Here is a 27,123-nt window from a genome sequence, read left to right as displayed (position 1 = left end):
ATGTGACTTCACTGAATGGGATCCAGCTTTGATCTGACAATACCAGGCTCTTAGAGTCTGGTATGACTCTTGAGGGGGAAACCCCACACCACAATGTAAAAAGAAAAACAGCGTGCCCCCCCCCCCCCAAAAAAAAATCCGTACTAGAACATTATCTGAGAATTCAGCCCGGCAAGTCAGGAAAGAGGGAGAATGGAGATGTGAATGCAGCTCCACCCCCTCCTGGATCATACCAGGCCACATGCCTGGGGGGGGGGGTGGTTGCTTTCGGGAAGGGGGGGCTCTGCACTCCCCACCCAAAGCTCCCCTCCCCATGTTGATTGGGACAAGGGCCTCTTCCCGAATACCCTGGACGGTGGTTGTGGGGCTTATTGGAATCTGGAAGCCCCCTTCAACAAGGGGACCCCCAGATCCCACCCCATCTATGTGAATAAGCATGGGGTATATTGTATCCCTACCCATTCACGCTGCTGACTCGCTCCTCCTCCAACCCTGGCTCTTTCAGTTGTGTCATCTGCTACATCTACTAGCTCTTATATAGGCATGGGGCGTGGGCATCCGGTGATATTAGCATGAGGCCTCGCCCCATGGCTATATAAGAACTGGCAGACATCGGAGATGACGCAACGGCAGGATCCAGCATCAGAGGATGACCGAGTCAGCGGCATAGAAGAAGAGACCGGAGGGAGAAGACCAGAGGAAGAGCTCATCACTAGAGGGAGAAGAGCTCATCACTAGAGGGAGAAGAGCTCATCACCAGAGGGAGAAGACCAGAGGAAGAGCTCATCGCTAGAGGGAGAAGAAGAGCTCATCACCAGAGGGAGAAGACCAGAGGAAGAGCTCATCACCAGAGGGAGAAGACCAGAGGAAGAGCTCATCACCAGAGGGAGAAGAAGAGCTCATCACCAGAGGGAGAAGAAGAGCTCATCACCGGAGGGAGAAGAAGAGCTCATCACTGGAGGGAGAAGACCAGAGGAAGAGCTCATCACTAGAGGGAGAAGAAGAGCTCATCACCAGAGGGAGAAGACCAGAGGAAGAGCTCATCACCAGAGGGAGAAGAAGAGCTCATCACCAGAGGAAGAGCTCATCACTGGAGGGAGAAGACCAGAGGAAGAGCTCATCACGAGAGGGAGAAGAAGAGCTCCTCACGAGAGGGAGAAGAGCAGCTCCTCACGAGAGGGAGAAGAGCAGCTCCTCACGAGAGGGAGAAGAGCAGCTCCTCACGAGAGGGAGAAGAGCAGCTCCTCACGAGAGGGAGAAGAAGACCAGAGCAAGAGCTCATCACTGGAGGGAGAAGGAAAAGAGCTCATCACCCTGAAGGAGAAGACCAGAAGAAGAGCTCATCACTGGAGGGAGTAGAAGAGCTCATCACTGGAGAGAGAAGACCAGAGGAAGAATTTGTCTTTTTTTTTTTTTCCATTTGGCGTGGGGTTCTCTCCTAAGATTCATACCGCACTTAAAGGGTTCCCCTTCAATATCCTAAGAGCACAAGTCACTTGCCAAGAGTCAGATCAGTGAAGATGATGATCCGACTTCAATGATATTGAATGGGCTGAAAAATGAACATAGTCAGACCAGTTAGGACGTCTCTTATAGTTGGTTAGTCAGGTTGAAAAAAGACACAAGTCCATCTAGTGCAACCCAAAAAAAAAATAGTACAATCCAATACCCACAGTTGTTCCAGAGGAAGGCGAAAAACCCCAGCAAAGCATGATCCAATTTGCTACAGCAGGGAAAAAAACTCCTTCCTGATCCCCTGAGAGGCAAACGGATTTTCCCCGGATCAACTTTACCTATAAATGTCAGTACCCAGTTATATTCTGTACACTTAGGGCCGGTGCACACAGCGATGCGCGGCGAGGCGTCTCCGACTTGCCTCGCCGCGACCTGCACGGACCTCAGCGGCGACTTGCAGAGGACTTCTGTATAGAAGTCAATGCAAGTCGCCCCCGAAGTCGCCCCAAAGTAGTACAGGAACCTTTTTTCTGAGTCGGAGCGACTCCAGTCGCTCCTCTCAGAACGGTTCCATTGTACAGAATGGGGGCGACTTGCGGGAGCGAGGCGAGCCGTGTCGCCTCGCCTCGCGCCGCAGTGTGAACCGGCCCTTAGGAAATAATCCAGGCCTTTCTTAAAGAAATCAGAGCCGGCCAGAACCACCTCTGCAGGGAGTCTATTCCACATTTTCACAGCTCTTACTGTGAAGAAACCTTTCCGTACTTGGAGATGAAATCTCTTTTCCTCTAGACGTAAAGAGTGCCCCCGTGTCTATCTATTTATACATGGAGATCCTCTCCTCTCCTCTCCTCTCCTCTCCTCTCCTCTCCTCTCTCACACTCTCTCACACTCTCTCTCTCTCTCGTCGGTCTTTATTGCTATGGTGTCCATGAAGTGACCTCCGGCTCGTTCCCTCTGCAGGTTCCCAGGATGCCGCATAAGATCGGATTTGTGGTGGTCAGCTCCTCCGGCCATGAGGACGGGTTCAGTGCCAAAGAGTTGATGATTCACGCCCCCACGGTGAACGGCTGGCGCTCCCCCAGGTACAGATCTATCTATAACAAAGAGGGAAATTAGAGAAGACAACACTAATCCTATCCAGTAAACGTGTCTGTGCTAGAGTCAGAGAGGCTTCTTGAGCGTAGAACAGGGACCCCGAGGGGCCACATCGTATATTGTATGAATAGTCCGTTTTATAAATGAATGAAGATGCTTTTTCTTTAGCATGAAATAACTTGGTGGGGGCTCCATCCAAGTCCTTTCTTACAAAAGTGTCCCCTTTACATAAGAGTCCCCCAACTCCCACTTCTCTTACATCAGAGTGCCCATCGGCATCCCCTTTAGAGTCCACCCTCATGTCAGGGTTTCCCTCTGAGCCCCCCCCTCATGTCAGGGTTTCCCTCTGAGCCCCCCCCCTCATATCAGGGTTTCCCTCTGAGCCCCCCCCCTCATGTCAGGGTTTCCCTCTGAGCCCCCCCCCTCATGTCAGGGTTTCCCTCTGAGCCCCCCCCCTCATGTCAGGGTTTCCCTCTGAGCCCCCCCCCTCATGTCAGGGTTTCCCTCTGAGCCCCCCCCCTCATGTCAGGGTTTCCCTCTGAGCCCCCCCCCCCCTCGTGTCAGGGTTTCCCTCTGAGCCCCCCCCCCCCTCGTGTCAGGGTTTCCCTCTGAGCCCCCCCCCCCCCCTCGTGTCAGGGTTTCCCTCTGAGCCCCCCCCCCCCTCGTGTCAGGGTTTCCCTCTGAGCCCCCCCTCATGTCAGGGTTTCCCTCTGAGCCCCCCCTCATGTCAGGGTTTCCCTCTGAGCCCCCCCTCATGTCAGGGTTTCCCTCTGAGCCCCCCCTCATGTCAGGGTTTCCCTCTGAGCCCCCCCTCATGTCAGGGTTTCCCTCTGAGCCCCCCCTCATGTCAGGGTTTCCCTCTGAGCCCCCCCTCATGTCAGGGTTTCCCTCTGAGCCCCCCCCCTCATGTCAGGGTTTCCCTCTGAGCCCCCCCCCTCATGTCAGGGTTTCCCTCTGAGCCCCCCCCCTCATGTCAGGGTTTCCCTCTGAGCCCCCCCTCATGTCAGGGTTTCCCTCTGAGCCCCCCCCCCCCCTCATGTCAGGGTTTCCCTCTGAGCCCCCCCCCTCATGTCAGGGTTTCCCTCTGAGCCCCCCCCCCTCATGTCAGGGTTTCCCTCTGAGCCCCCCCCCCTCATGTCAGGGTTTCCCTCTGAGCCCCCCCCCCCTCATGTCAGGGTTTCCCTCTGAGCCCCCCCCCCCCCCGTGTCAGGGTTTCCCTCTGAGCCCCCCCCCTCGTGTCAGGGTTTCCCTCTGAGCCCCCCCCCCTCGTGTCAGGGTTTCCCTCTGAGCCCCCCCCCCTCGTGTCAGGGTTTCCCTCTGAGCCCCCCCCCCTCGTGTCAGGGTTTCCCTCTGAGCCCCCCCCCCTCGTGTCAGGGTTTCCCTCTGAGCCCCCCCCCTCGTGTCAGGGTTTCCCTCTGAGCCCCCCCCCCTCGTGTCAGGGTTTCCCTCTGAGCCCCCCCCCTCGTGTCAGGGTTTCCCTCTGAGCCCCCCCCCTCATGTCAGGGTTTCCCTCTGAGCCCCCCCCCCCCTCATGTCAGGGTTTCCCTCTGAGCCCCCCCCCCTCATGTCAGGGTTTCCCTCTGAGCCCCCCCCCTCATGTCAGGATTTCCCTCTGAGCCCCCCCCCCCCCTCATGTCAGGGTTTCCCTCTGAGCCCCCCCCCCTCATGTCAGGGTTTCCCTCTGAGCCCCCCCCCCCCCTCATGTCAGGGTTTCCCTCTGAGCCCCCCCCCCCCTCATGTCAGGGTTTCCCTCTGAGCCCCCCCCCCCCTCATGTCAGGGTTTCCCTCTGAGCCCCCCCCCCTCATGTCAGGGTTTCCCTCTGAGCCCCCCCCCCTCATGTCAGGGTTTCCCTCTGAGCCCCCCCCCCCTCATGTCAGGGTTTCCCTCTGAGCCCCCCCCCCCCCTCATGTCAGGGTTTCCCTCTGAGCCCCCCCCCTCATGTCAGGGTTTCCCTCTGAGCCCCCCCCCCCCCATGTCAGGGTTTCCCTCTGAGCCCCCCCCCCTCATGTCAGGGTTTCCCTCTGAGCCCCCCCCCCTCATGTCAGGGTTTCCCTCTGAGCCCCCCCCCCCCCTCATGTCAGGGTTTCCCTCTGAGCCCCCCCCCCTCATGTCAGAGTTTCCCTCTGAGCCCCCCCCCCCTCATGTCAGGGTTTCCCTCTGAGCCCCCCCCCTCATGTCAGGGTTTCCCTCTGAGCCCCCCCCCCTCATGTCAGGGTTTCCCTCTGAGCCCCCCCCCTCATGTCAGGGTTTCCCTCTGAGCCCCCCCCCCCTCATGTCAGGGTTTCCCTCTGAGCCCCCCCCCCCCCCCTCATGTCAGGGTTTCCCTCTGAGCCCCCCCCCCCCCTCATGTCAGGGTTTCCCTCTGAGCCCCCCCCCCCTCATGTCAGGGTTTCCCTCTGAGCCCCCCCCCCTCATGTCAGGGTTTCCCTCTGAGCCCCCCCCCCCTCATGTCAGGGTTTCCCTCTGAGCCCCCCCCCCTCATGTCAGGGTTTCCCTCTGAGCCCCCCCCCCCTCATGTCAGGGTTTCCCTCTGAGCCCCCCCCCTCATGTCAGGGTTTCCCTCTGAGCCCCCCCCTCATGTCAGGGTTTCCTCTGAGCTCCCCGCCCCCCCTCATGTCAGGGTTTCCCTCTGAGCTCCCCGCCCCCCTTATGTCAGGGTTTCCCTCTGAGCCCAAATATGCTGCAGAAATCTCCCTCCACTGAGTCTGGCTGCAGCCATTTTAACTGTGAGCAGCTGAAGCTGCTGCCTGTTCACTTCCTGGATTTACACAGACACACAGAGGCACGCCTCCAGCACTGCAGCTCTCATTGGCCCCTCTTATGACTCATGCCCCCTCCCTTCCTGGCAAACTCTCAGATGCATGATGTCATAAGTCTAGGCTAATGACCAGACAAGAAACAGGAAGTGGGCTGTATAAGGGATTTACTGGCAGGAAAAAAAATGTTTTAGTATCCAAATTTAAAACCATAACAACTAGGGCAGAAGATTTAATAGACTGAAATAGACTGAAAGGTGAAAAAAATGACTCAAGGTCCACTTTATGTGCAACTTATAACATCCAAGTGAAAGATAGAACACCAACATGTCAGGAAAAAATAAAAACCGAATCACTGAGTTGGAAAAGGATCACCCCCCTCCCTCCCTCAAAAAAACACAAACTTGTAAACTCAGTCAGGTGTAGCTAATCACCTCCTCAATGGCACACAAAGACATTTGACTTTCACCTGTGATCAGCTGTGATCATCTTTGATGAGCTCAGCATGAAAAGAGCTTTCCTGGAGAATTTCAGTCCCTGGTTGTTCAACTGAAGAAACGATCACCTATGGGTGGCGCTGTCTCCAGGATCTTTGGGAAAAAGAAGTGAAAGGTATTCGGTAGAACACAGACCCTCCCTGGATCAGGACGTTGCTACAAATTTGAGGAAACTGAGCAGAGAGGCCACCAAGAGGCCTACAGCAACTCTGGCAAAGAGTGGTCATTGTGTGCTTGGGATACCAATATCACACATTCTCCACAAATGTGTCTTGTATGGGGGGAGGGGTGCAAGAAAAAAGCCACTCCTCAAGAAAGTCCACATGCCACCACCACTGAGCTTTGCCAAAACATACCACGAAGATTCTGAGGCCACATGGAAAAAGTGTTCTGGTCAGATGAGGCAAAAATGGAAAGATTTGGCCTCAAACCATATGTCTGGTGGAAATCCATCGAAATAACACCATTCCTACAGTAAAGCATAGAGGGGGTAATATCCTGGTATGGGGGGAGGGGGGGGGTGGTAATATCCTGTTATGGTATATTTCTCTGCAGCAGGGAAAGTTGTCAATGGGTAGAAGGTTTTGCTTCCAAAGCACACAGCACTAATGAGCACACAGTGGTTGGAGGAGAAGGCAGGAATGTCCACCAATGAGCGCACAGTGGTTGGAGGAGAAGGCAGGAATGTCCACCAATGAGCGCACAGTGGTTGGAGGAGAAGGCGGGGGAATGTCCACCAATGAGCGCACAGTGGTTGGAGGAGAAGGCAGGGAATGTTCACCAATGAGCGCACAGTGGTTGGAGGAGAAGGCGGGGAATGTCCACCAATGAGCGCACAGTGGTTGGAGGAGAAGGCGGGGAATGTCCACCAATGAGCGCACAGTGGTTGGAGGAGAAGGCGGGGAATGTCCACCAATGAGCGCACAGTGGTTGGAGGAGAAGGCGGGGAATGTCCACCAATGAGCGCACAGTGGTTGGAGGAGAAGGCAGGAATGTCCACCAATGAGCACACAGTGGTTGGAGGAGAAGGCGGGAAATGTCCACCAATGAGCGCACAGTGGTTGGAGGAGAAGGCGGGGAATTCCACCAATGAGCGCACAGTGGTTGGAGGAGAAGGCGGGGAATGTCCACCAATGAGCGCACAGTGGTTGGAGGAGAAGGCAGGAATGTCCACCAATGAGCGCACAGTGGTTGGAGGAGAAGGCGGGGAATGTCCACCAATGAGCACACAGTGGTTGGAGGAGAAGGCGGGGAATGTCCACCAATGAGCGCACAGTGGTTGGAGGAGAAGGCGGGGAATGTCCACCAATGAGCGCACAGTGGTTGGAGGAGAAGGCGGGGAATGTCCACCAATGAGCGCACAGTGGTTGGAGGAGAAGGCGGGGAATGTCCACCAATGAGCGCACAGTGGTTGGAGGAGAAGGCGGGGAATGTCCACCAATGAGCGCACAGTGGTTGGAGGAGAAGGCGGGGAATGTCCACCAATGAGCGCACAGTGGTTGGAGGAGAAGGCGGGGAATGTCCACCAATGAGCGCACAGTGGTTGGAGGAGAAGGCGGGGAATGTCCACCAATGAGCGCACAGTGGTTGGAGGAGAAGGCGGGGAATGTCCACCAATGAGCGCACAGTGGTTGGAGGAGAAGGCGGGGAATGTCCACCAATGAGCGCACAGTGGTTGGAGGAGAAGGCGGGGAATGTCCACCAATGAGCGCACAGTGGTTGGAGGAGAAGGCGGGGAATGTCCACCAATGAGCGCACAGTGGTTGGAGGAGAAGGCGGGGAATGTCCACCAATGAGCGCACAGTGGTTGGAGGAGAAGGCGGGGAATGTCCACCAATGAGCGCACAGTGGTTGGAGGAGAAGGCGGGGAATGACCACCAATGAGCGCACAGTGGTTGGAGGAGAAGGCGGGGAATGTCCACCAATGAGCGCACAGTGGTTGGAGGAGAAGGCGGGGAATGTCCACCAATGAGCGCACAGTGGTTGGAGGAGAAGGCGGGGAATGTCCACCAATGAGCACACAGTGGAATTTCCTTGCATGGCCTAGTCAGAGCCCAGATTTAAACCTCAATGAAAATCTGTGGAATAATTGAAGACTGCAGTCCACAAACGGTCACCTTAAAATGTAACGGAAGTTGAGCAGTTCCGCAAAGAGTGGGCAAATATTACAAAGTCTAGATATGGAAAGTTAGTAGAAATAAATCCCAACAGACTGAAGGCTGGAATTACGGCAAAGGGGTCCAACAAAATACTCACACAAGGTTGGGGGGGGGGGGGGGGATCCTTTTTCCAACTCTGGGATTTTTATTTTCCTGACATGTTATAGCTTTCACTTGGTTGTTAAAAGTTGCATGGAGTAAACACAGCTGGATAAAACAAAAACAGTGTCTGTTTTCATTTCAGGCTGCAAAGTAACAAAATGTGATTATTTTAAAGGGGGGGGGATTATTTTCTATACTCGCTGTATATGTGTGTTCAACAGTGTGTCAGGAATTCTGCTTTAAGTAACAGAGTAGAGAAGGCGAGATGACGGTGGTTGTAGAGAAGGCGAGATGACGGTGGTTGTAGAGAAGGCGAGATGGCGGTGGTTGTAGAGAAGGCGAGATGGCGGTGGTTGCAGAGAAGGCGGCATGGCGGTGGTTGCAGAGAAGGCGGCATGGCGGTGGTTGCAGAGAAGGCGGCATGGCGGTGGTTGCAGAGAAGGCGAGATGGCGGTGGTTGCAGAGAAGGCGAGATGACGGTGGTTGTAGAGAAGTCGAGATGACGGTGGTTGTAGAGAAGGCGAGATGGCGGTGGTTGTAGAGAAGGCGGCATGGCGGTGGTTGTAGAGAAGGCGGCATGGCGGTGGTTGTAGAGAAGGCGAGATGGCGGTGGTTGTAGAGAAGGCGAGATGGCGGTGGTTGTAGAGAAGGCGAGATGGCGGTGGTTGTAGAGAAGTCGAGATGACGGTGGTTGTAGAGAAGGCGAGATGGCGGTGGTTGTAGAGAAGGCGGCATGGCGGTGGTTGTAGAGAAGGCGGCATGGCGGTGGTTGTAGAGAAGGCGGCATGGCGGTGGTTGTAGAGAAGGCGGCATGGCGGTGGTTGTAGAGAAGGCGGCATGGCGGTGGTTGCAGAGAAGGCGAGATGGCGGTGGTTGCAGAGAAGGCGGCATGGCGGTGGTTGCAGAGAAGGCGGCATGGCGGTGGTTGCAGAGAAGGCGGCATGGCGGTGGTTGCAGAGAAGGCGGCATGGCGGTGGTTGCAGAGAAGGCGGCATGGCGGTGGTTGCAGAGAAGGCGGCATGGCGGTGGTTGCAGAGAAGGCGGCATGGCGGTGGTTGCAGAGAAGGCGAGATGGCGGTGGTTGCAGAGAAGGCGAGATGGCGGTGGTTGCAGAGAAGGCGAGATGGCGGTGGTTGCAGAGAAGGCGAGATGGCGGTGGTTGCAGAGAAGGCGAGATGGCGGTGGTTGCAGAGAAGGCGAGATGGCGGTGGTTGCAGAGAAGGCGAGATGGCGGTGGTTGCAGAGAAGGCGAGATGGCGGTGGTTGCAGAGAAGGCGAGATGGCGGTGGTTGCAGAGAAGGCGAGATGGCGGTGGTTGCAGAGAAGGCGAGATGGCGGTGGTTGCAGAGAAGGCGAGATGGCGGTGGTTGCAGAGAAGGCGAGATGGCGGTGGTTGCAGAGAAGGCGAGATGGCGGTGGTTGCAGAGAAGGCGAGATGGCGGTGGTTGCAGAGAAGGCGGCATGGCGGTGGTTGCAGAGAAGGCGAGATGGCGGTGGTTGTAGAGAAGGCGAGATGGCGGTGGTTGTAGAGAAGGCGAGATGGCGGTGGTTGCAGAGAAGGCGAGATGGCGGTGGTTGCAGAGAAGGCGAGATGGCGGTGGTTGCAGAGAAGGCGAGATGGCGGTGGTTGCAGAGAAGGCGGCATGGCGGTGGTTGCAGAGAAGGCGGCATGGCGGTGGTTGCAGAGAAGGCGGCATGGCGGTGGTTGCAGAGAAGGCGGCATGGCGGTGGTTGCAGAGAAGGCGAGATGGCGGTGGTTGCAGAGAAGGCGAGATGGCGGTGGTTGCAGAGAAGGCGAGATGGCGGTGGTTGCAGAGAAGGCGAGATGGCGGTGGTTGCAGAGAAGGCGAGATGGCGGTGGTTGCAGAGAAGGCGAGATGGCGGTGGTTGCAGAGAAGGTGAGATGGCGGTGGTTGCAGAGAAGGCGAGATGGCGGTGGTTGCAGAGAAGGTGAGATGGCGGTGGTTGCAGAGAAGGCGAGATGGCGGTGGTTGCAGAGAAGGCGGCATGGCGGTGGTTGCAGAGAAGGCGAGATGGCGGTGGTTGCAGAGAAGGCGAGATGGCGGTGGTTGCAGAGAAGGCGGCATGGCGGTGGTTGCAGAGAAGGCGGCATGGCGGTGGTTGCAGAGAAGGCGGCATGGCGGTGGTTGCAGAGAAGGCGGCATGGCGGTGGTTGCAGAGAAGGCGAGATGGCGGTGGTTGCAGAGAAGGCGAGATGGCGGTGGTTGCAGAGAAGGCGGCATGGCGGTGGTTGCAGAGAAGGCGAGATGGCGGTGGTTGCAGAGAAGGCGAGATGGCGGTGGTTGCAGAGAAGGCGAGATGGCGGTGGTTGCAGAGAAGGCGAGATGGCGGTGGTTGCAGAGAAGGCGAGATGGCGGTGGTTGCAGAGAAGGCGAGATGGCGGTGGTTGCAGAGAAGGCGAGATGGCGGTGGTTGCAGAGAAGGCGAGATGGCGGTGGTTGCAGAGAAGGCGAGATGGCGGTGGTTGCAGAGAAGGCGAGATGGCGGTGGTTGCAGAGAAGGCGAGATGGCGGTGGTTGTAGAGAAGGCGGCATGGCGGTAGTTGTAGAGATGGCGGTAGTTGTAAAGATGGCGGGATGGTGGTTGTTTGTCTGTAGGCGTGTGTTTTCATGTTTCTCTCTCTCCCCCCAGGTTCTGTCAGTACCCTCAAGAGATTGTGATACATATGGTGGAGAGATGCCGAATCCGGAAACTGCAGCTCTTGGCTCATCAGTACATGATCTCCTCCAAGATCGAGTTTTACATTTCGGAAAGTCTTCCTGAATATTTCACTCCGTACCAGACCGAGCGATTTCGCAGACTCGGGTAGGCTGTAATTTTACTGTTTCACTACTAGGAGGCGCTGTGTAGCTAAATTTTGCTTTTCAAAAGACACATCCAATGTAAACTAAAATCCGTCTCGGAGCAAACGAGTTTGATCGTTCAGCTCTGCTCAGTAGCTGGGGGGGGGGGCTGGTTTTTCATGCTGGCTTATAATATTTCTGATCGGTTCCAGCCCCCCCCCCCCCCCAAAATTACTTCTCCACAAGAAATAAATGATTAAAGGCAAAATCAAACATTTTATTATATTGCAGTTTACCAATTCTTAGATGTGACGGCTGCATTCGTTTTTACCCTTGTAGGCTTTCTTTCCTTTTGTTTTCACTTGGTGATCCAGCCAGTAAATCTGTTTTTCAACTGAACAAGCTGTCCTGCAGTGTTGGGGGGAACCATTTAACACTGACAGGTGCTTATAATGTAAAACCTTTATCCCAAACGGAACTAAAACTGGTACTGTAACTGATTATAACCACTTGAAGACCCGGCCTTCCAGTATTTTTTGTTGAACTCCCAAATATTATACATTAGTTAGTTATTTTTATTTTTTTTTTCTTAGCAGAGACCTTTAGGGAATAAAATGGAGATCGTTGCAATTTTTTATTTCACACAGTATTTGCGCAGCAGTTTTGCAAAAGCAATTTTTTTGGGAAAAAATATGCTTTAATGGATTAGCCACTTCGCGTGCAATTCTGACACTTCACTTCTACATGGGGGGGGGGGGGGGATCTACTTTTTTTGCTAGAAAATTACTTGGAACCCCCAGACAATATAAATAAATATGTGTGGTGCGAATACCGTTTACAAATGCGTGCACGACTTGCATATGTGTTCGCTTCTGCATGGGGGCATTTTACATTTTATTTTTTTATTTTAACACGATCCTTTTTTAATTGTCCCTTTTTAAAAGCAAAATATCAAGACTTTTTTTTTGTTTTTTGTTTTTTTTCTTCTCTCCAATCTTGTTCCAGGGCAGCATCCGAGAGATAGGCTCCTCCTTCCTCCTCCTTCGATTAGTCGAGTAATCGGTTAATAATAACCTAAAAAAAAAGCCAAAAAAAAGTACACTACTGAGAATATATATATATATATATATATATATATATATATATATATATATATATATATATATATATATATATAAAAATTCTCAGTAGTGTACTTTTTTTTTTTTTTTTGTCTTGGTTATTAACCGATTTACTCGTGTGTATGTATATGGAGATATACATTTTTCTCAGTAGTGTGCTCCTTCTTCTTTTTTTTTTTTTTTTTTATTTATATATATATATATATATATATATATATATATATATATATATTTTGTTCTGTCTGTAATTTTGTTATATTTTAACATTTAAAAAAAAATGATCTGATAAATAGAAGTTCCTTCCCTGGTTCCAACATTTTAACAAAATGCACCAGCACCCCGAGAGCCGATTCAGTGGGGGGAGGGGGACTCCTTAAATTACACAGTAACTGATTTACCAATGTCATCCCTTCAGGAGAGTGAGGAGCCTCTTTCATATATCAGGATCGCCTACATTTACAGCAGGGGAGCCCCCTAATTTTAGGCTGGCCATACAGTAAAACCTTGGCTTACGAGCATAATTTGTTCTGGGAACACGCTTGTAATCCAAAGCATTTGTATATCAAAGCGAATTTCCCCATAAGAAATAATGGAAACTCAAATGATTCGTTCCGCAACCATTTATTCATAAATCCTTCAGTTTATAGTCCATATAAAAAGATTATAGCGATGTGATCAGGTTGTGTAACCATAAAATGTCCATCTACAAATGGAATTCTCCACAAGGGGATTAGAAGCAAAATCCAGCAGGAGCTCCAGAGTATAAAAGAGAAGAGAGGCGCCTCTAAGTGTAGCAATATGTTACTAAATGTTGTACCTTCATTAAATGTAACCATATTGCTACACTTAGAGACACCCCTCTTCTCTTTTATACTGAGTTGTGACATGACACTACTTGTATATCAAGACAAAATTTATTAAAAAAAAATGTTGCTCGTCTTGCAAACCGCTCTCAAACCAAGGTTTTACCATATATATATATATATATATATATATATATATATATATATATATATATATATATATATATATATATATATATATATATATATATATATATATATATATATATTTTATTATTATTTAATTTCCTTTTTTTTTTAGATTTGCCTTCAACTATGTAGTGCAAGGGCTGGCCTGATTGAATACAAATTGCAAGTATTTAGTTTTTACCTCCCCCGTATTATACGGTTTTGGTAAATTCTATATTAAAACTGCACAAGGAAATTGTATAATGTATGGCCAGCCTAAGATCTCTTTGTGTGTGTGTGTGTGTTTGTTTTTTTAAATTTATTTTATTTTTTTCAGATACGTGGCTCTTTCTGATAATGAGAAGACGGGATACAAGGCCAGAGAGCTGAAGTCTGTGTATGTGGATGCGGTGGGGCAATATCTCAAAGTCATCTTCCATAAGAACTACCCCAACAGATACAATCTCTACAACCAGGTAACTCCGGAGTCTCACAATCTTCTATCCATTTTCTGCCTGCACTGCGAAATGTCAACAAAATCTGATTGGTTGGTGCAATCGGCTCAGCCCGTTTTGTCATACAAGAGTCCCATTGTGTGGTATGATTGGGTGTCGTGTGACCTGACTGTCGTCCTGCCTGCATATTCTTATAGGCTGTGTTGCCTAATGTCCTCAATATCGTTCTTCTTGTGATCCAGCCTTCATTGGTGAAGCGCGTTAGTGCGGGGCGGAGACAGTATCCATGCAACTGTTTGACTGACAGCTGGATAAAGAGCTTTGTAAGAGATTCTGGGGTGCGGCTTCCATTAATCAATGCCATTCTCTTTGTTTCCTGCATAGGTCGCTCTTATCGCAATAAATATTATTGGTGACCCGGTGGACATTAATGAAGAAAACGTGGTAAATATTCTGAGCATACATATGATGATTTGTGTGATGGAGTGTGAATATAGGAGTAAATGTGCCCATAGACATAACATTGTGGTTGGAAAATATGACTTTTTAAAACTGATTCAAAATATCTTCACTGTATATCCTGTGCCTCCTCCTCTCCTTGTATTCACTAAACTACATCATTAAAGTGTTATATGCAGTAAAACATGCTTGTTATACTCCACTGAGGAACCTAAGAGGTTAATTCTCCACATTGTGTTAAAAAAAAAAAAAAAAAGGCTGTTTGATCCGGTCTTCTCTGATCCTCCCCTTCTCCCACTGTCCCCAATCCATCTATAGTACAGAGCTTTTGGAGTCACTCTGCACATGCTCAGTTTGGTGTGTATTGCTAGAAACTTTATTTTTTTAAATCTTGAGAGGGTGACCAGCACAGGGCCAATCAGCACTGTCCAGACAGTCAGGGGCCCTGCAGCGTCATAGGACAACCAGGGGAGAATGAAAACTCCCCATACATGCTGATAGAAGTCACAAGAGTACTAAATACTGCTGATGAGAAAAGTGTTTAGCAATTTATATTTACTAAAATAATTGCATTTCCATGTTCTGTGTACTTTGGGAGATCAGATATAATGAATGCAGAGTCCTGGGAGAGCGGATATGGAGACTGCCAGGGGTCAAGTCCTGGGGAAAAAAAGTGTGGGAACGCCCACCAAAAAAAATTAAAAAATGACACGCTCATATGCACGAACGCTTCAAAAGTGGTATTTTTCATCCAATTTTTGTATTGTGTGTATGAAGCTTAACTGTTAATACATAAAAAAAATAAAATAAAAACTAAAAAAAAAACAATCCTCAATAAACATAAATCCGGTAATTCTCTGAATAATCAGCATTCATTAATTGTGCTTCCATGCAAATGTGACCATCATGTTCTGATTTTTATTGGGGAATGTTATTTTGTATATAGAGTGTTTATGTGGTGGGTTTACACTTTTCATTGAACAGAGTTTGGATAACACAGGGTTACACGGAAAGGTGATAAATGAACTGCACATTATCTGGACAGAATGTTGGGGAGATAGTGATGTGTTCCTGCTTAGGAGATGTATGTTAGCTTGGGGGGGGGGCTGCAAACTCTGCAGGGGCTCCAACACACACTCGCTGCTATTCTAACCCTTCACATATGTCCACATAAACTTCCCTCCTGGCATTAAACTTTGCCAGGTATTGTGCCCAGCTTACCACCCCAATCTGATGTTCCTCCCTCAGCTCACCTCTCTCCCTGCATGTCCTGTGAGCAGAATAGCTGTGCTCCTCCTCTGGGGTCTCTCATCATATGGCATTGAAGATAGAGGAGGGGGGGGATTCAGCGGGACATGCAGAGCAAGTATGCAGGAGACTGGGGGGGAGATGAGGAGACAGAAAATCAGGAGGGGCTGGCGGGGAGGAGCATCGCGAGAGGTCTGACTAAATACAATCTCTTAGCAGCAGGGACCTGATCTACCCGTCAGCTAGCTGTGATTGACAGGTAGATCGAAGCGGAAGCTGTCATGGGGCCCCCTACTGGCAATGCCTGAATGGTCAGGTGTGCGGCACTTACTGTTGCGAGCTGTGTCAGTGGTTGCTGGTGTAGCACCTGCCACACACCTCGCATGCTTCAAAGTCTTGCAGGACGCGGCTGCTAACGGGAACTGAGTTCCTGTTGTGGAAAAAGTACAGGAACTCCGTTCCCATGCGTTCCCGCAGGACTTGAGCCCTGGTGACTGCAGAGTCCTGGGGAGAGCGGATATGGTGACTGCAGAGTCCTGGGTTAAGTAGCGCTTTAACGCCTCAATCCATAACCTGTAAGGCAGTGCTGACGCGCCCACCCAAACTTTCCCTATCCTCCCCTTTTTTTTTTTTTTTTTCACTTCTCACACCTACCCCCTTATATCATTTAACTCTCACCCATTATAAGTCACCTTACAGCAACTCCAAACTCTCAATCATGTTAGCGGTTGCACCACACGTATTGGGGCTCAACAGTGGAGACCAGAACCGAGTCTTAAAGGGGTTGTAAAGGTTTGTGTTTTTTTTCACCTTTAATGTATCCTATGCATTAGGGTGAAAAAACACCTGGCAGTGACCGTTTTGCTTACCTGAGCCCTGGAACTTCCCCCGGCAGGGATGCGCTGTCCCTCTGCCCGGGGTTCTTGGCTCTTGATTGGATAAATTGATAGCAGTGCAGCCATTGGCTCCCACTGCTGTCAATCAAATCCAATGTCCCAGGGGGCAAGGACGAGTCATAGATTCATGTCTATGGACGCTGAATGATGGGCTCAGGAGCACGCCTGCAAGGTAACCCCCTGGGAGAGCGCTTCTCCTATGGGGTTATCTGATGTAGGGAGTAGCTGTAAGAGCTGCCGGGGGAGCCCAGAAGAGAAGGATCGTGGCCACTCTGTGCAAAACGAGCTGCGCAGTGGAGGCAAGTGTGAAATGTTTGTTATTTAAAAACAAAACAAAAAAAAAACGATCCTTTACAATCACTTTAGCACTGTCTGGCCGAGTATCACGGGATGAATGGCTGTATGTCTCCCAAACCTTGGCACCGTTATGGAGTCCGTGACCGTTACACTCAGCAAATGACCCAGAAATAAAAACTGACCGTAGTGTAATACGGTCTATTTGATTTAATTATAAAAAAAGTATTGCACTTACATTTGGCGTATTTAAAAGGGGCATGTAAAAACAAAGCCAGCCGGCAAACAGAAGCCCGTCGTCCTAGTACGCAGCGTGGTGACATCAGCACATACCCATATATGAATGGTTATCATTAGGAAACATGGGTAATGCCTTGTCATGCGACTTTGTTTATAAGTCTGATGACTTTGAAGTTGCATAACAAGTCGCACAAGTGTGAATGGAGCCTAAAACCAAATCTTTACCCAAAACATCACCCAATGGTTGGATAATGAGGGGACACCAGACTAATCCCATCATGTAGGAACCTCCCAAAAGTTAGCTAAATTAGCCAACAGACAGAAACAATAGGTGTCTCAATTAACAATGGGATTGCACAGCTAGGAGGCACAGAATGGGAGAGACTTTACACCTTAATAAACGGGGACCCCGGGTATCGGGAGACCTCGGTATCGGGTTGCTTTGAGCTGATGATGTTAACATCTGCTCTGAGTATCACAATCTAAAAGAGTGATTGCTGGTTAGGGCTTGGAGACCTCAATTATGTATCAGGGTCTTCCAGTTCCCAGAGTCTGTGTGTTTTGGGAATTATGGAGTTGAATCTGAAACACTCCAAGGGTCCCCCAGGCACACTCCTCCCAAAGAGTAGTGTTCCCTATAAAGTCAGGTCCCATAGTCAGTATGCAAGAGACCACCATGCAGTCACCTCGAAAAAAGCCCCGGTCCTGGTTGGGTTTGTGTCACCTGGGTTTATATGGGTTTAGCCCTGCTACAAGGAGCTGTGGTGTGTAACTGAAGGTGGAGGGCACCAGTATGAGGCCTTAGGTGGAACTTTGGATCTTCAATTAGATCTCTCCAGATGTTTGCTGTCAGCTCCCTGGGATCAGGTTTGCTCCAGTCAGTTGGTGTGTAATCGGGATCCTCCAGCGGTACAGACGCAGGTGTGAATCTGTTAATGATGCGATTTTCTACAATCATTTGATGTCAGTTTCCAGGTTCACATTGTGAGAGAGATTTTTATAATTCTGTACTTATGAGAGGGGTAACTACATGGCAAATGAGGTTCAATGTAGAAAAATGGAAAATAATGCATTTGGGTGGCAAAAATCTGAATGCAATCTATACACTGGGGGGAGAACCTCTGGGGGGGATCTAGGATGGAAAGGACCTGGGGGTCCTAGTAGATGATGGGCTCAGCAATGCCAAGCTGCTGCTAACAAAGCAAACAGAATATTGGCATTAAAAAGGGGATCAACTCCAGAGATAAAACGATAATTCTCCCCTCTACAAGACTCTGGTCCGGCCGCACCTGGAGTATACTGTCCAGTTCTGGGCACCAGTCCTCAGGAAGGATGTACTGGAAATGGAGCGACTACAAAGAAGGGCAACAAAGCTAATAAAGGGTCTGGAGGATATTAGTTATGAGGAAAGGTTGTGAGCTCTGAACTTATTCTCTCTGGAGAAGAGACGCTTGAGAGGGGAAATGATTTCAATTTATAAATACCGGACTGTTGACCCCGCAATAGGGAGAAAACTTTTTCGCAAAAGGGAGTTTAATGGGCCACTCGTTAAAATTAGAAGAAAAGAGGTTTAACCTTTAACTACATAGAGGGTTCTTTACTGTAAGAGCGGCAAGGATGTGGAATTCCCTTCCACAGGTGGTGGTCTCAGTGGGGGGGGGGGGGACATTATTAGATAAGCACCTGAATGACTGCAACATACAGGGATATACAATGTAATACTGACATATAATCACACACATAGGATGGACTTGTGTCATTTTTCAACCTCACCTACCATGTAAGTATTAGAGCGTTTGCTGTTTTGGTTTCATCTGGTGACCTGTCATGTCTTTTTCTGTGTTCTGATTATCAGCCAACCCGGGAGAAGATCATTGATCAATACCTGGGGAGCAGCTTTGAAGACAGTGGCATTGATCCTGCGTTTACGGGGTAAGAGAACCCAGCAATGCCGCAGAATTCAGCTTTATAATAAAAAAATAATAAAATTCAAGTGAGACCAGACTCGGCATCCTTCTCTTTCAAACAATGTCAGACAAGAACAATATTCTCATATATTCTGCAGCCGCTCTTCTTCTTCTTCAAGCAAGACCGACTTTGCCATCCCTGCCATAGTGCTATGTGGCTTGCTGGGTGGCAGCCATATTTGTGGAGGTGTAAGCTATAATCAGGCAGCTCTTCCTGTCCTTCAATGACAGTGATCCCAGGTAGGGATGAGCTCAGGTGTATTGGGATTAATCTGAACCCACCTGAGTCGGTCAGTAAGCTGTCCCCTGTACTGGGCCATTCATCTGCAGCCTGGGCATTGGCTCACCCCGCAGCCACAGGCATATAGGCCTCTTGTATGCATGCAGCTGCGGGGCAGGGAATGCCTTGGTCACAGATGAATGGCCCAGCACAAGTGACGGCTTCCTGGCAACGCTCACTCTGCTCTCTCCTCCTATCAACATGTCCTTATCGGGATTCTCTCTATATGCGTTTCAGGGAAAATTATTTGAAAAGTTTTTACGGCCAGAAATGATAATTTTCAGAAGCAAATCAGCAATATCGGCCCCATACTTCTCCCAGCATGGGATTATTTAAAGATGGTTGTTAAGTCAGCAGCCAAAAATCCTGTACAAATCCTGTAGCTGCTGACTTTTAATAAAAGGACCCTTAGGCCCCTTTCACACATGCGGAGCGTACGTCCGTATTTCATCCATCGTTTGCGGATGAAATGCGGACATACATGCATTCCTATGGGATAGCGGGTGTCAGCGGATGAACATCCGCAGACACCCGATATCGTCCATCTCCGCAATGGTCCGATTCTGCAGACGGAGGAAAATCCTATTTTTCTATCCATCTGCAGAGCGGATCAGATGAACACGGACAGGCGGTCCGTGTTCATCCGATCCCCCATAGAGGAGAACAGAGAGCTGACAGGGCGGCCCCTGCACAGTGTGCAAGGACCGCCCTGTCATCCGCCGGCTCAGCAGGGATAAACGTAGCAATCCCCGCTGAGCAAGTGGATCATCATGGGGCGGATAATTACGGATCTGTCCCGTGTGAAAGGGGCCTTACCTGTCCAGGGGTCCAGCGCGGTCCTCACCCAGGCTGGTTCTCTGCTTGTCTTTGTGTCTCTGGCGGCGCCATGTTAAGTGTGGGAAACCGTTGTGACTCCTTGCAGCTTCACAGCCAGCTCCTCACTGCGCAGGCCCGCCTCACACTGCGCTTTTTTTTTTTTTTGAATGGTCCCACACTTTCCTGGGCCTTGTGACTTGTCCCTGAACGCTGGGGGGGGTAAGTATGGCAAAAAAAAATATATTCAGTTGAGGAGTTTAACCATTCCATAACCTTTTAGACCCGGATAACTCAGGAGCAGCTTAGCCGCCTGACAAGTTCCGCTCCATTAGTTCTAATAGGAGAGACTCAAGTTGCTCCTGAATGTTCCTGTACTACTTTTGAGGTGACTTCAGAGCGGCTTGCATTGACTTCAATCTATACAGAAGTTGTTCTGCAAGCCGCGCTGAAGTCCCGCTGTATGGGGCGCCCCTGTGTGAACCGGCTCTTACGGCTTTAGATATACATTACTTTGATTAGAATATTAAATGATCCTATAAAATAAACAATTGGAGCATGTGTGTGGTCCTATTCTCGTTACCTATTAGACAATCAGCCTGCCAATCATGTTAAAGACCAACAAGGGAGACTTGAGGTGGGGGGGGAGTTATCTAATTTTACAGGTAAAGTATAAAATTTGCGTGAATATTTTGACTACTCTCCATTTCCGGGTCTAATGGACATTATTTACATCAGTGAACTTCTGGTTCTGTAATCTTTCCCTCTCGTATTGCCCGGTTTTATGGCGGGTTCTGCATGTCTGACATTCCTCTCATTTTGATGGTTTGCAGGAAGCCGGATGCGATTTCTCCTCTGGATGACCTGGCCTTTGACATGTACCAAGATCCAGAGGTAGCCCAAATAATCCGCAAGCTGGATGAGAAGAAGCAGGAGGCCGTCCGCCACGAACGCTATGACTACGCCAAGAAGCTGAAACAAGCGATTGCTGACCTGCAGAAGGTAACGATCGGCAATTCAATCCTGGTCCAGTTTGTAACGCAATGTCCGTGTTCTCTTTCCACAAGAATTCAACTGGTTGTAAACCCTGCATATATACCCAGTGAGGTGACTGGCCTCCGGTGATGCCCAGAGATGAAACAAATCCCCCTACATAAGTTGTACCTGTTTTTATATGCAGTCTTCTCTTCTCTACATCCATTCAAAGTCCAGAATTCATGAAGCTTGGCTGAGCTGTCAGAAAAAAGGGGGTGGAGAGCTGATTGGAGGGAAGGGCATGCCCCCCCCCCCGTTTCACACAATACACAGGAACAGAACTGAGGCTATCCAATCAACTGGAGGGTCCCCTCCCATTGTCCATTTTTTTATTTTATTTTTTCCCCCTCTTGATGTCAGGAAAACTTGTTACAAGGAATGCATGCTAATGGCAGATGAACGAGACAGCAGACAGAAATTATTCTTCCTCCTTTCTTCCTTTCTTCCTTCTTCTTTCTTCTTTCTTCCTTCTTCTTCATATAGCGTGAACAGTTTACTTAGGACTTTACAATATAAAAGGGAGACAATACAGTTATAATACAATAAAATACAAGAGGATTAAGAGGACCCTGCTCAGAAGAACTTACAGTCTAATGGGGTGGGGGAAGCGGTACAAAAGGTTGTAACTGTGGGGAATGAGCTGATGGAGGTGGTAGAAGATTAGTAGAAGAGACGTGATCTGCTTCCCTGAAGAGATGAGTTTTCAGAGATCGCCTGAAGATAGAAAGAATAGTGGATAGCCGGACAGGTTGAGGTAGAGAATTCCAGAGGATGGGAGAGGCTCTGGAGAAATCCTGGAGACGATCATGGGAGGAGGAGACGAGGGGGCTTGAGAGTAGGAGGTCTTGAGAAGAGCGGAGGGGACCCGCTCTTGGTGCACTTAGTGCTCTTAATTGAGACAAGTACACACTGTAGACCAGGGGTAGGCAACCTTGGGCCCTCCAGCTGTTGTGGAACTACATTTCCCATGATGCATTGCAAGGCTGGCCGTTACAATTACTCCCAGAGGCATGATGGGAGTAATTCTTCAGCTCTAGTTCTGCAGCTGGAGGGTCCCAGGTTCCCTCCCCCTGCTATGGAGGGAGATGCTTTGTTCAAATTTCATGTCTGAGCTTTAAAAAAAAAAAAAAGTACACACTTTTCATATCCGTTTGTACGGCACAAAATAGACTCCTCCCACTTGTAACTGACGTTGTTCTATAAAGACTTTACTGGGTTCAAATACAGAAAGGCCATGCTGTCCACATCATACATGGCTGTAAATTACACGTGAAGGCTTGCATACGCAAAGTTCATGAGAGCACATATATGACGGGAATTGAGAACATGTTCCTCCACACTGCACATAGTTATTCAATTTAACAACCAGGTGTAGTGAGACAAATTCCCGGTGCTTCTATAGGGGTGTCACATTGGAGGCACAGGGACTCATGAGGGTAATTAAGGCAGAGGCTATACTTTATGGGCTCACCAATCGGGTATTCCACATGAGGGGGTAACAGCCTGGGAGGGACTGGAGTCAAAGGGGGGGGGGGGGGGCGTGTAGGACAAAGACTAGGGAAAGAAAAGAAGAGAAAAATAGGATCCGCTAGAAGAAGCTGGGGAGAAGAAAAAAACAAAGGGGAGGGGTGGGGAGGTCATGGGGGAGGAATACCTCTATGGAATAGGGGTGTCTGCCCCCCCCCCCCCCCCCCTGCCACACACCTCCTTGCTTGTAGGATATAAGATGCACATCCGGGTATGGGCATTGTTAGTGCGAAGGCCGGGGGCACGTGCCCAGGAGGAAGTGCCTCTTTCCAAACGCACATTACACAGGTATGGTGCACTGTTGTCACCATTGGAAGGCCTGCCCTGAGAATTGCAATAGTTCATATAGACGGGAAGTGGCTGCAAAGGGCGGCAGGAGATGAGCCACACTGAGATGCAACAAAGGATCATAAAAAGATGAAAACAGTAATTTATGATAGACAATGCTTTAGCAGGCTACATGATACTCAGGGCTTATGTCTACTTAAAATGGTTCTAAAAGCATAAAAGTTTTTTTTTTACCTTCATGCATTCTCTGCATTAGGGTAAAAAAAAACCTTGAGTATGCAGCTCCCCCGTGAACTTACCTGATCCCCCATCTCCATCCAGTGCTGTGCATGAGAACAGAAGCTCTCTAAGCTCTCCCCTCATAGGCTCAGACACAGCCAGGGGAACTATTGGCTCCTGCTGCTGTCAGTTGCAGATTGGGGGGGGGGGGGAGGGGGCTGAGTCATACTGTGTATCAGTGGTCACACAAAGCTTGGCCCAAGAGCATGCATGCACCAGTGCCCCCCATAGCAAGCGGTGGGGGGGGGGGGAGCGCCAGTGGGAGACTTGAGAAGAGGAGGACCAGTGCTGCTCTTTGCAAAACCATAACAGAGCCGCTAAGTATAACATGTTTTGTTATTTAAAAAGAAAGTTGGAACCTTTTAAAGAGAAGTCCCAGGCATAGTATTATTTTACATTGTTACTTTGGTCCAGCTTGGACTTGTATAACTACACATACAGTAGCTGACAAAAGTAAGTACACCCCTCACTCATATTATTGTAAGTCTTTTTTCTTCTATCTTTTCATGTGACAACACTGAAAAAATTACACTTGTCTACAATGTAAAGTAGTGAGTGTACAGCTTGTATAACAGTGTACATTTGCTGTCCCCTCAAAATAACTCAACACACAGCCATTAATGTCTAAACTGCTGGCAACAAAAGTGAGTACACCCCTAAGTGAAAATGTCCAAATTGGGCCCAAAGGGTCAATATTTTGTGTGGTCGCCATTATTTTCCAGCACTGCCTTCACCCTCTTGGGCATGAAGGTCACCAGAGCTTCACAGGTTGGCACTGGAGTCCTCTTCCCCTCCCCCATGATGACATCACAGAGCTGGTGGAAGTTGGAGACCTTGCGCTCCTCCGTCTTCCATTTGAGGATTTCCCACCGATGATCAATAGGGTTTAGGTCTGGAGACATGCTTGGCCAGTCCATCACCTTTACCCTCAGCTTCTTTAGTAAGGCAGTGGTTGTCTTGGAGGTGTGTTTGGGGCAAGTTATCATGTTGGAATACTGCCCTGCGGCCCAGTCTCTGAAGGGAGGGGATCATACTCTGCTTCAGTATGTCACATTACATGTTGGCATTCATGGTTCCCTCAATGATCTGTAGCCCCCCCAGTGCCGGCAGCAATTAATGTAGCCCCAGACCATGACACCCCCACCACCATGCTTGACTGTAGGCAAGACACACTTGTCTTTGTATTCCTCACTTGGTTGCCCCCACACACGCTTGTCACCATCTGACACCAAATACGTTTATCTTGGTCTCATCAGACCACAGGACATGGTTCCAGTAATTCATGTCCTTAGTCTGCTTGTCTTCAGCAAACTGTTTGTGGTCTTTCTTGTGCATCATCTTTAGAAGAGGCTTCCTTCTGGGACTACAGCCATGCAGACCAATTTGATGCAGTGTGCGGCGTATGGTCTGAGCACTGACAGGCTGACCCCCCCCCCCCATCCCTACAACCTCTGCAGCAATGCTGGCAGCACTCATGCGTCTATTTCCTAAAGATAACCTCTGGATATGACGCTGAGCACGTGACCTCAACTTCTTTGGTGGACCATGGCGAGGCCTGTTCTGAGTGGAACCTGTCCTGTTATACCGCTGTATGGTCTTGGCCACCGTGCTGCAGCTCAGTTTCAGGGTCTTGGCAATCTTCTTATAGCCTAGGCCATCTTTATGTAGAGCAGAAAATCTTTTTTTCAGAACCCCAGAGAGTTCTTTCCCATGAGATGCCATGAATGAATGAATTTTAAAGCATTCTCTGATTGGATGAGGTGGAGAGCGTGACGTCACCTGGGACCCAGAAGCAGGTGGAAATCACTGGAGCAGGGGTGGCTTCATCAGTGATTTCCAGGGGCATCAGCCAGGTATGATGTATACTGTACATAGATAACATTGTTTGAAGCTGGCTCAGTGCAACTGTGTAAAATATATAGCATGCCTGGAATTTGGTCTTTAAAATAAAACCGTATTACATTTAATAAATTATCAAATGCTAAAATAGACGAGTCTTATTTTTGTCTGTAGGTGGGGGAGCGGCTGGGTCGCTATGAAGTAGAGAAGCGATGTGCGGTGGAGAAGGAAGATTACGATTTGGCCAAGCAGAAAAAGCAGCAGATGGAAGAATATCGGCAGAAAGTTTATCAGCAGTTGGAGCTCCACGATCTCCTGGACATCGCTCTGGTATGTGTGAGCTTAGAACGGCGGACACGTTACATTGGTATATATATTATGGGGGCGTGTCTACAGGCTAAGTCTTGAGCAAGTCGGGCAGTTTAGGGGCTGCAGGGTTGTAGCAAATGTGAAATAATGACACTCCCTATGATCCCATAGAAAACCGTGAGTTAACCACTTGCCTACCGGCCACTAACGCCCCCTCCCTGCCCAGGCCATTTTTTCAGCTTTCAGTGCTGCTGCACTTTTGAAAGACAATTGCGCGGTCATGCTACACTGTACCCAAACAAATGTTTTTTTTTTATTATAATTTTCTTCACACAAATAGAGCTTTCTTTTGGTGGTATGTGATCGCTGCTGTTTTTTTTTTTATGTCTTATTTTATGGCTATTTTTACTGGTGCTTTACCGTCATTTTAGCGGCGGTCTGCGGGCGATGGCGGGGTGGTTTTAACCCCCACTAGCCGCCGAAAAAGTGTTAAAACCGCCCGCAAAGCGCCGCTGCAGAGGCGCTTTGCCGGTGGTATAGCCGCGCTGCCCCATTGATTTCAATGGGTAGGAGCAGTGAATACACCACTCCTTTAAACGCTCCAAAGATGCGGCTAGCAGGACTTTTTTTCACTGTCCTAGTGCACCGCTCCAGTGTGAAAGCCCTCCGGCTTTCACACTGGAGTGAAAGGGGCTGTTTTTTTCAGGCACTATTGTTAGTGCTGTAGCGCCTGAAAACCGCCTTAGTAAATTTTGTAACTAAGTCATTTTTCACCTTCACTGATGTGCGCTGATGAGGCGGCACTGATGAACACTGATAGGCTGAACTGGCGGGCGTTGATGAGGTAGCACTCATAGGTGGCACTGGTGGGCACTGATAGGTGGCACTGGTGAGCATTGATAGGTGGCACTGATGGGCGACACTGGGCATTACTGATGGGCAACACTGATAAGCGGCAAGGATTGCCAGCACTGACTGGCATTGCTAATGGCATCGCTAATGGGCACGGATTGCTGCCACTGGTGAGCACGGATTGCTGCCACTGGTGAGCACGGATTGCTGCCACTGGATTTTTATATTGTAATCAGGGCACTGATGATCAGTGCCCTAATTACATTCCTATATGTCCCCCTGCGTGGAGATGCCAGTGATCGACTGTCTTCGCCACACATGCTGTCAGTATGAGGCGAGGAGAGCTGATTACCAGCATGTCCGTGTTTACATGTGACCGGCTGTGATTGGACACAGCAGATCACATGGTTAAAGAGCCGCGGATGCGGCTCTTTACAGAGATCAAGGTTGTTGGGACACGGTCTTATGACGTTATCCCAGAATAAGCGCCGCCCCGCCGTCATATAGATCAACTAATTGGTGGACGCTGTAATTACAGTAGGCAGAAGTCCTGATTTGGTAGCTTTTAAATAGGTGGTGGTCAGAGAGGTCATGGTTAGGTCCTAGAAAATTACGTTTTAGAAATTCCTTGTCTGGTCAATGTAAAGTCAGGATTATCAGCCCATCGATGGCGGGCATTTGATGGGTAGATTGCGACCCTACCATGCAGCCAGCTTCTGACCCCAAGCTAATCGGCACCCTGGGATCTGGTCTGCCCAGCCCACCAAGCCCCTAGATACTGAATTATAACTTTAAAGCCTCTTTATCCTTTATATTATTAGCTGGCAGCTTTCTGCTGCTCAGAGATCTCATTGGCTGGTGGCTCTCAGCCTGGGGATCTCATTAGACAGTAAGTTTTCTTAATGACTAATATGCACTTGGGGGGGGGGGAGGGGTCAGCTGAATGTTTTGGGTGATGAACCTCTAGACCTCTTGAGGGCCACACAACAGCTCTGAGCTCTGTGTATGATAAAGGGGGAACATACTGCTACCTGTAGTACCTCATACTCGGGCTTTGTGTTACTTGCTAGTGACCTCTTCATTACCTACTACTGAGCTCTCCATGACTTATCCTTGACCTCTGAGCACTGTTTCATACTACTGATCCCTGCACTCTGTTACATACTACTGACCCCTCTACGCTGCATTACAGAATACTAACTCTGTGTTACTTACTTCTGACTCTTTCACTCTGCGTTACTTCTCTTGACACCTGCACTCTGAGTTGGTTCCTACTGACCTTTGCATTTTGGGTTGCTTACTACTGACCACTGAACTCTGCATTGCATACTCATTGCTCAGGACCCCCCTGCGCTTTGCTCTGCTCGGGGGCCCCCCTGCG

General features: G+C 49.5%; 1 protein-coding gene across 3 annotated transcripts in view; it reads left to right on the top strand.

The window, feature by feature from the left end:
* CEP104 (centrosomal protein 104) overlaps nucleotides 1-27,123 on the top strand; it is a 138,636-nt gene that overhangs the window by 1,702 nt on the left and 109,811 nt on the right. For all 3 annotated transcript variants that reach the window (XM_077458276.1, XM_077458275.1, XM_077458277.1), the window contains exons 2-8: nucleotides 2,416-2,537; nucleotides 10,718-10,891; nucleotides 13,299-13,437; nucleotides 13,801-13,860; nucleotides 18,409-18,485; nucleotides 20,447-20,615; nucleotides 24,756-24,911. In XM_077458276.1, coding sequence (XP_077314402.1) covers nucleotides 2,425-2,537; nucleotides 10,718-10,891; nucleotides 13,299-13,437; nucleotides 13,801-13,860; nucleotides 18,409-18,485; nucleotides 20,447-20,615; nucleotides 24,756-24,911 — 888 coding nt within the window. In that variant the 5' untranslated portion in view covers nucleotides 2,416-2,424. The remainder of the gene's footprint in view (nucleotides 1-2,415; nucleotides 2,538-10,717; nucleotides 10,892-13,298; nucleotides 13,438-13,800; nucleotides 13,861-18,408; nucleotides 18,486-20,446; nucleotides 20,616-24,755; nucleotides 24,912-27,123) is intronic.

This window comes from Lithobates pipiens, unplaced genomic scaffold (genome assembly GCF_037356315.1).
Source record: "Lithobates pipiens isolate NorthernLeopardFrog02 unplaced genomic scaffold, aLitPip1_a1.2 Scaffold_27, whole genome shotgun sequence".
In the NCBI taxonomy this organism is placed as follows: Eukaryota; Metazoa; Chordata; class Amphibia; order Anura; family Ranidae; genus Lithobates; species Lithobates pipiens.
This window is presented reverse-complemented; position numbering and strand designations above follow the sequence as displayed.